Here is a 9935-nt window from a genome sequence, read left to right on the forward strand (position 1 = left end):
CTATTCATTAAGAGAATGTAACTATATATCTATCCTAACCACTTTGAATACACAGATACAAAATGGACATTCATCTGTATCCCCTTTCCTTGTTAAGTTCTGTTATTTGAACATCATAGGACACACCATAATATTTAAATGACAGAACTAAACAAAAAAAGGGGACACAGATGAATGACCAATTTGTATCTGTGTATTCAAAATGGTTAGGATAGACATATAGCTACATTCTCTTAATTCAGTGAATAGAGGGATTTGTTCTAATAGTGTCTTTAAATAGGATATCATGTCTGCATCTTGTAGAACAAATAACCACTAGGAAGACAGTATGCAATGTGTTAATTATTGGAACTGTCCTACCAATTTGATTTGAAACTGTCTCATTGCTATTTATTTCTCAATAAAATTATGAAAAAAAAAAGTACTCAATGTACATCCACTTTTGCTGTCAACTGGCTCTTGGTGTGGCATCTAACACATGACAGAAGCGCAACAGTGTGGAGGATTGTAGAAGTATCGCTAACACAAATAGTAACTAAGGGTGATAAAGGACCAGTTCCCTGTGCATCCTTTAACCGTTGTGCTTCTCCCCTGCAGTGTGGAATTTGTAAAGGACAGCTTGGAGATGCAGTGAGCGGCACGGACGTCAGGATCCGCAGTGGTCTTCTAAACTGTAACGACTGCTACATGCGATCCCGAAGTGAGTGTGGGGAGCAAGGCCTAGGAGGAGCGGGTCCAGGCGGCAGCGCACCTGGGATCGCGCTTAGGGACGCACAGACTTCCCCCATCAGTTGAGTCCCCTACCCTGAGAAAGATTCTTAGCATCAAAGTAGGAGACAGAATAATGAGATAGCCTCTTTCTTACTGTTTGTTTCTCACTGGAAGTTACTGGTGATGTGGGAAAATACTGCTTATCCCAAAGTGCAGGAACGTACGAGGAGGTAAAAGCGGAAGGTCAAAGTCCAGGGGTTTTCCAAGTGGGTCTTGCTGAGATGGAAGAAAGGCTCAAGGGCGGAAACTGTCCCTTGGCCAAGCGCGTGTGTAGGAGAGCAGCCCCGTGCAGGCGTGACTGTCCACTGCTATCAAACTGAGCACCAACTCCTGTGTCACCATCCAGGGCTTTCATTATCAAATACGATTCTGTTCCTGACCAAACTGAAAGTTCCTTGAAAGACAAAACTGTGGATTCTACTTCTCTATGGATTCCCCTCCCCCTCCAAGTTCCCTAGCACATCGTCAGAGCTTAGCAAATGCTTGCTATGCTGGAGTTCCCTAGAGCAGCCTGCCCGCCCCTGGGCCAGCTAGGTCAAAAGTCCAAGGTTCGTTCGTGTCCCTTTTGGGGCACCAGGGGGTGCTGTTGCCCAGCTGCTGTTAGAGGAATTCCGAGCCAGCTGCCTGTTTTTCAATTCTTCCTCAGTCTCTGTCAGGTGCCCTGGTGACCAGCCTGACGTCAGGAGACCGTTCCACGGAAATTCACCAGGCAATAACACTTCACGAACAAATTAGAAAAATAAAAATTAAACATTAAAAAAATTAGAGTGAAGAAATGGGGTTTAAAACTCAGGAAAGGTTTGTTATTTCTCAAAGTAAGTAAAGTAACATTTTCATTGCCTTTTTATGTGGCTTCTAAATCTGCAAGCCTGGAAATTTAAAGAACAAAAATATATAGTAAGTCACTGCCTAATTGCCCCGGCTGGGCTCAAACTTCTAATCCTCCTGCTCCAAGCTTTCAGACAGCTGATAATCACAGGCATGCATGTGCCACCGCGCCCCACTTACAGCAGACATTTGGCTTTGTCAGAAAAATTTAAACTTAGAGTCACTGCCACAAAACAGAAGTATTTATACAATGCATTATACTTACGACTAATTTTATACAATTAAAAGTATTGATGAAAACGTATACCATCTGCCCATACAGTAGAGACACACAGGTACGTGTGCCTTGTGGCATACCTATGTACCCTTTAAACTAGACTTTGTTTTGTTTTTATACGCCGGGAAGGAAAACTAAACTCTTTTCTCTCGGGTTTCAAAGTGAATGTTTCTGTACTCTATAAATTAACTTCTGCAGTTCAGTGCACGGGCTGAAGGTGACTCTGGGGACCAGAAGAGGGCGCTGTTGGGTTGGAAGCCTGGAGGGAGGCGTAGCGCTGCGGTTCTGACTTGTCTCCGCATCTGAAGCGCTGGAAGGACGCCAGTGGAGCGAACTTCACCCACCTCTGGGTGACAGTGACCTGTTGCCATCCAGATTCTTTTTTTTTTTTTTTAATTGAGAAGTTGAGTTGAGTAATTCATTGTCATTTCTTTTGGAAATTAGTTTTCCTTGGCTCCAAGCCAGGAGCTTTTCTCTTACGTATACAAATTCGAAGGACATCAGCAGTTTTTAATTTGAAATCTCAGGACAAGAACTGTGGAGTTCCTGTAACAGGGTGAAAGATGAGAAAGTGATGTGGACGCCTACAGATACAGTTATTTATTTTATATTTTAGATGTACTGTTTTATTAGGATGTTTTAGGTGTTTTATTAGTGTATTTTACAAATACTAAGAAAGTAAAAAGGACCCCCATTCTCTGCCTAGAGATTCAAAAGAATAAATAAATAAAAGTCATACACAACATGAGGTTAGAAAAATGGAAATTGTTCAGACATATGCCAAATTAAAAATGGACATCTCTGTCACTTTCTAGTATTTTAACTTAAGCCAGTTTTTATTATTACGTGTCTCAGCACATAGTTGTTACATTCCTTGTGGGGAGCCAGTACGTGCACATGATGCCTGGTATGTGTATTTTTTTCTTCATTCTTTTCAATGGCTTTTTAATAGCTGCCTACCATCCTGGTGTGTGGATTCACCTAAACTTCAAGCCAACTCTCAGTGAAAAATTCTGTTTTCCTCCTTCCCCCCTCCCCTCTCCATCTTTTGAGTCCTTCCCCTCTGAGAAAGGTCCATCTCCCTACTCCTACTACCAGTCTTTTCCTTTGCTTTTTATTTGTACTCTGGGCTTCTTCTATAAGAGAAACCACGTTTGCGTGCTTTATTTCCCTTAACATTGTGGTCCCAAGGTGTGTCCATTTTCCTACAAAGGATTCAAGTCTATCTTTAGGGCAGAGTAGTACTCCGCTGTATGTAGACACATTTTTTTATCCATTCATGTGTTGATGGGCAGATAAGCTGCTTCCCAGATTTAGCTTCTGTGACTTACACTGTTATAAACACAGGCATGCAACTTCCTAATCATTTCTTGGGACCAAGGATACACTGAGTGTTTGTATACGTACACACTTGCACATGGAGAAGCATGTGCAGGGTGTCTACATGGATGTGTTGGGTTTTACTTCACACACATGCTAATCACATTGTCATAGGGCTCTGCTCTCAGTTTCTGTTGCTACTGTTTTTGACTTACCGGTGAATCTTGGCAGTTTTTCTACTTACCATGTATTTCTTTCTTCATTCTTTTCAATGGCTTTTTAATAGCTACCTACCATCCCGGTGTGTGGATTCGCCTAAACTTCAAGCCAATTCTTAGTGAAAGGACACTTTGGTTATTTCCAGTTTTTATTATTTTAAATGCTCCAGTGTTCATCTTTAAATAGATCTTTCTAAACATTAGAAAACACCTCCAAAGAACACAGTCTGAACAGTAGCAAAACTGAATTCAGAGGGGTGTGCTTTTTAATTTTTCAGACATTCTTCCTATCATTGTCCAGAACCTACTTGCCTCCTGCAGAATGCACGAGAGCCCTCTCTTACTCTCCACCAAGGCAGCCCTGGGTGCCGTCACGTCACAGACCCACTCTGGGCCGGGGGTAGGCAGGTGTGGAGCGCCTGGATTCCTAGGGCTATAGTGCTGAAAGTCCGCTGGGGTAAGTGGGGGGAAGCCTCACAGCTTTGAATCGCACCTCCGTAGTTGTGAGCGTCTTTTCAGGTATTTACCATTTAGACTTTTGTCTACGAAACACTTCTGGATCTTTCCACCATTCTTCTGCTAGCAACCTGACTGGAGTTCTTTGCAAAACAAGGAAACTCACCTGGTGGTACATTTGCTATGTGTTGCAATTGTCTGTCATTGGCTTCCTATTTTGTGATTTATTTTCACACAAGTTTTTTTTTTTTTTCATTTGAAGTAACTAAACATATAATTTTTCCCTTTTTGGATTCTGGGCATTGTGTCCTTAACCAGGAAAGCGTTCTATTCCAAAGGTTAAAAATAAAAAACTAGTTGAGATTTTGCTAAGAATGTTTTCTTTTTTACCTGTAAGTAGGAGGCCATCAGGAATGTATGTTAGGATAAAAATTAAGGTAATGGCCAACCCTGTATTTTCCAGGTAGCTAACAGTGTGAATAACAGTTAATAAACAATCCCTTTTACTCTGACTAATTTGAAATGTTCACTTTTTATAAACTAAGTCCCCATATATATTTGAGTTGATTTCTGGATAGTTTATTATCTTTTAGTAACTTATTTACTTTCCATTACTGAATGGTGTCGATGATTATATCTTTATAATCTGTTTTAATATGCCTACCTTCTATCTAATGATTCTTTCCAAAAATTTTAGGATATCATTTTAGGCTGATGTTAGTTAAGTCAGCACATACCAGACAAGAGTATTGCTTTCTTTCTTGGTATCCTAAGAACTAAATGCAGTACATCTTGGAACTGACTAGGGGGAGGGTTTCGTGACTTCACTGAAGAATTATAAATATACTTGAGTTGTTTCAATATATCTCAGATACAATAAAAGAGTCAGAATGAGAAAAAAAGACTAAAGATCATTTTTATTTCTTTTCTTCCATTCATCTTACTTGGAGCTAAGTTGAGAAGAAGCTAGATGGATGGATGGGGAAGGTGGTTACATCACAGGATTCTGAGTGAAACAAAATAATTTTATTTCGTGGAATAATAAAACCTGAATATATAATCCTGTTTCCTTCAAGTAACTAGTCACATTGAAATGAAATTTTTCTTGTGGAGGGAAAAATAGCATAACAGCGTATTAAAATGCAATTCCTAAAAGCAATGTAAACAGTTTTTAAGTTCATATGTAAATGGGAATGGAAGTGCAAAACAAATTACCTGTCACGACTCGGCTGTCACTTGCGCCATTTGTGCTCCGGTGCTGGGCGGCTCTGCCTTGGACATCGTACTCCGTGCCATCCTTCACTCTTGTGAAATGCAGTTAGCGCCAGTTCCCCAGGGTCTCTTCGAATGCTGTGGCTCCTCTTGCAGCTCCAGTGCCTGCACCCAGGGAGGAACCTGGTGAGGGTTTCAGCAGGAGATGTGGAACTTGACCGTTTCCCAATCAGCTTGCCAGATAAAATGCAAGATGCCCATTTAGCTCTTTTATTTGAATTTCAGGCAAGCAGTGAATTTTTAAACTTGAATTTTAGATGATTCATTTGTTGGAGTATAATGCCCGTTAACTTGTTGATGTAACTAACAGGTAAACAATGAATTTAACTCGGATTATGCTGTTGATGTAGCACAACTATGGTCTAGATACTACGTGGGCTATACTTAGGCTTAAAAACTATATATTGGGCTGGCCAAATAGCTCAGCAGATTAAAGCACCTGCAAGCAGGCGCGGGGACTGGAGGTTTGATCCCTGGGCCTGCCCTGCCTGCCCCATCCCCGGGGCATGCTGAGATGGTAATTGAGACTGGACATGATAGAGTGTACCTGTAATTCCAACTCTTGGGAGGCTGTAAACAGGCGGATCACTATGAGTCTGATCTAGTAGTGAGACCCTGAACACCCTGTAGACCCTTCCCTAAAATTTAAAAGAAAAAAGTATATGTTGATCTGAAATTCAAATTTCACCGGGTGTTCTGAATTTTTTCTTAATAAATATAGTAAATTTCTATCTAGATCATATGAGAAGTTCCTCTGGTTTCAATTAATTTATTCTTACAGCAATCAAAACCTAGAAAAAGCAAAATAAAATCTAGAGAGAGAAAGAAAATGGTGTTTGTTTGTTTGTTTGTTTGTTTGTTTGTTTGTTTTTGCTTATCTGCCCCAGAAGACAAAGTAGAAATCTTGTTGGGAGATTATTTGGTTCACAAAAAGTCCAGAGAGGGCATGTTGGCAGGAGGCACCTGAGTGGTCCACACTGCTACCAGAGGTGACGTTAGCCCTGTGTGTCCTGACACCACACGTGAAGGAACAGAGTGGGACTAATTTCTCCTCTTCTGGGGAGAGGCGACTTGGCCAAGCTAGCTGCTTGTTGGGGAAGTTTGCAGAGCTCTGAGGCAGGAAGTGCACGTGAACCAAAGCTGTTGTTTGTGTCTTCTAGGTGCTGGCCAGCCTACAACGTTGTAATGCGGTGTTCAAGCTCTCAGATCGCTGACCATTTCTTTTTTGAAGGTGTCCCTGGCAACTGCTTAACAAAACCCCAAGTACAGGGGCTACTCAGCATTCATCTAATTTCTCAAAGGTGGTGTCTGTTCTTTTGGAGCAGTGTTTGTGTTTCCTTGAGGGCTTTCTGTTGTTGTTTATTGTGGATTTTTTCCCCCTGCATTTGCACAGTATATATAGAAGAATATCAAATTGTAATCATCCTGAATAGTTCAAAAAGAGGTTTTAACATGGTCCAACGGGCTTATGGTTTAAAATGTGTTACTCTCTTCTTTGGGAAGTAGCTGAAGGATGCAATGAACCTGTTGTGTTGTAGTATTTCTAGAAATTAAGTGCTTTATGTTTACAGAATTAAGCTGCAGAAAGTGCCAGGCATGCCAATTTTAGTGATCTTCTAAGACAGGAGAATAAATGTAATACATTTTTGGAAAAACTAAACATCACAGTGAGTTCTCTCTATGAGCTATAACTTGTTTTTAATGCAGAGACCCTAGTCTGGTAATATATACTGTAATCCTGAAAACATTTGTGTTACTTACCTTTTGAGGCAGAAGTCATACCAATAAATTATTGCACTGTTAGTATTAGATTTTGTGTACCTTGGAAGTGGTGTTGTTAATATAGGCTGGTTCTTCAGACACAGAGAACCCTTGCAGTAGCAGGTAGACTTACAATCGGAGACGTTGCCCAAGGGTAGGAGGAATCCAGGGGAAGTACTTCAGTGATCATCTTCTCCAAACCTGTTGAACAAAATCTGTGAGGAAGTTTCATCTTCAGAGTGGCAGGTCGGTGGCAGCCATGAGGCCCAGGTGGCCTGCTTCTCTCCAGGCACTAGATTAGGAATCTTCAGTAAGGGGCTCATACAAGGTGTGTGAAATGCGAGGCACCAAGCTAAACCTGTCATTAGGTGTGATGACTGCTCACCTTTGGGAGCCACATACACAGGTGTCCAGAGAGAGACATTCAGTCCAGCCTAAGAGACTCCAGATGCCATGGGATGTGGCCAGCAAGAAGCTGCAGCTCAGATGGTGCCCGGACACGTGAACAAAGACAGTGCACCTTCCTTTTCTGACATCTCCTTCTCTACTATCAAGAATTCTGGATTCTGCTCATGGAGTTTAGAAAGGAACTTAGTGGAGACTTGACTTATTTTCTGCCCTGTGTGATGTTTCAGCTGGACAAGAAAGAAATCAAGTGACTAACACCCATCACAATTTGCATCCCCGGCTGTTTTCTTCCAGACTGGAGAAAGGGGGACTATTTATTCTGCCTTAAAATGATGGCAAATAAGTGAAGATGACACTTCGTGAATGTAGACTATGGATACACTCCTAGTAGGTTAGTGTAGTCGTAGGAACAGACCAAGTAGATGTGTTTCTTTATGTAAGCAATATTTTTTTCTGTCTTACTGAGTATGGCTAGCAATTATTTATTTCCATGCTAGATGGTCCTTTGCATGTGGGTTCATGTAGGCGCAGAAATTTCCTCACCACTGGACGTATTTGACCACTTTGTCATTTGGACGAGCTGTGATTAGATTGAAATTTATACATCACTTCATTAAAAATTGTGCCTTAGAAAACGCAGAGCTGTTGCACACAGCCAGCAATGAATTATGGATGCAGTACACTGAAGAAATGAAGTCACTTCCGAACTCCCACGACTTCTCATGGAAGTGTTTTCTGTTTTACAGGAAAAAAAGAAAAAAGAAAAAATTAAAACAATTTTAAAAATGTACAGATTAAGTCCAATATTTTGATTAGCCACCTGCATGTTTTATTAACTATTTTGATAATGTGGATGTTTACACTTTGCATGATATTAGCAAAGTACCTTACCACAAAACATGTACAATATGGTCATTCATAACCAATTTTTATAGAGTACTTTTTACATGTGGAATTCCATCCATTATGTAAGGATTACATGAATATTGCACATTCTCTCCTGGTTTCACACTCATTTATACATATTTCTTGGTAAGACTCATTGTACAAGTCAAGACAAATAAAGTCGCGTTCTCCAACTGTAAAACACGCTTTCCCATAATGAGCAGTAGTCACCAGCACAGAATAATCTCCAACATTTTCTAAATTCTAATTGCCAACTGTTTCTATTTCTATTTGATTTATATTTCATTTAGAGTCTGTTACATGGCAGCTTAGGCAGACTAGATCTTGTTTTTTCCAGGACAACATAATGAGTATGATCTATTTCCTTTCAAATAATCTTTGAGATCCCAGGAACATAAAATGCTGTGCTCTGTGGAGCTATAATGCAAATGTGTTTGTTTAAAAAACAGATGAGGCAAGTGAATGATTTATCGTCCTGAGGAAATATATCTGGTTTTTCCCCTCATACTCCAAAAGCTAGTCTCTTTTCTTTCCTAAAAAAAAAAAAAAAAAAAGGGTAACTCTCTGTTTTTCATGAGTAAACTTTCATGATGTTTCTTCATTCTTTCTATGTAGTATTATTAATGCAACACATATTCTAATTATCTATACACAGCATAAGATTTAACAAACTGAAATGATCCACCTCAGATGTGAGTCTGTCCAAAAGATGTTATTGTCCTGGGTGGGCCAACGTTCTGTATCAGTTACACTAATTTTCATTTACAATATTTATTCTAAAATGCCTCTGAGAACTAGTAAAAAAAAAAAAAAACAAGTTATCTAAAATGCACAGCTTTTATAGCCAATGTACATTTATAAATAAAATACTCAAATCAACTTTGTATTACATTCATTTTTTGGAAGGGGTGGGGACCCGTTTTCCTACATGGGGATCAAAGAGAGTCAAGCCATCTCTTGTGAGAATTGGTTCAGGCTCACACAGTCTGATGATGGCGGTGATACATATTTCAGGTCAACTATATATATAGCAAGTCAAATTTACTGCCTGGTTGTAGGGGTCACTGAGGAACCACCTTCCAGGGCAAAATTTAAACTCCTGGAGATGAGACACACAGTACCCAGAAAAGACTATGCAGATGCCAATGGAATTTGTTGAAAACCATCAAATGGTGGTCAACTTTCAGCTCTGCTTGGAGCAAACCAGGGCAGCCCTGCGAAGCACTGTGTGCATCACTGGCCCCAGCCCTCTCTGACGTTTCCCTGCTCACTGTATCTCTGGGCTGGGAACCATGGCACTCTGATGGCATCCCTGTCTAAGGCCCCCCACGCCCCTGCCTTGTACTCTGTCCCACAGATGTAGGAGGTGACAGGAGCAAGTGAATCCCTTGCCATTTTCAGTTCACATGTTCCACTAGCTACATTCTGCTTCTGGTTACAGTTTGGTGGGCAGATAGTTGTTGCTGCATTTCCATGGAAAAGTGGATGCGATCCTTTGAGTGAGAGTTCCAGTACCTGCCTGAGTAACCCAATACTTCCATTTTTATTTAGATGAAAGTCTTTTTAGAATCTCATCTGTACTCAGACACAAGAACAGACATTTTACAATACATTTACACTCCTAAATACTCAAATAGTCTTAGTATTCCCTCTTTTCCATTTGAGGTGCGAGAGCGTAGAGGTCTCCCTTGATGCACACCACTTTCAAATTTGCTGGA

The 9935-nt window shown here is 40.5% G+C and overlaps 1 protein-coding gene across 14 annotated transcripts in view; it reads left to right on the forward strand.

The window, feature by feature from the left end:
- Limch1 (LIM and calponin homology domains 1) overlaps positions 1–9096 on the forward strand; it is a 359165-nt gene extending 350069 nt beyond the window's left edge. For all 14 annotated transcript variants that reach the window (XM_023702751.1, XM_023702753.1, XM_023702759.1 and 11 more), the window contains 2 exons: positions 598–700; positions 6303–9096. In XM_023702751.1, the coding sequence (XP_023558519.1) occupies positions 598–700; positions 6303–6328 (129 nt within the window). In that variant the 3' untranslated portion in view covers positions 6329–9096. The remainder of the gene's footprint in view (positions 1–597; positions 701–6302) is intronic.
- Positions 9097–9935: the final 839 nt, after the last annotated feature.

This window comes from Octodon degus, unplaced genomic scaffold (assembly GCF_000260255.1).
Source record: "Octodon degus isolate 3935 unplaced genomic scaffold, OctDeg1.0 scaffold00158, whole genome shotgun sequence".
Lineage (NCBI taxonomy): Eukaryota > Metazoa > Chordata > Mammalia > Rodentia > Octodontidae > Octodon > Octodon degus.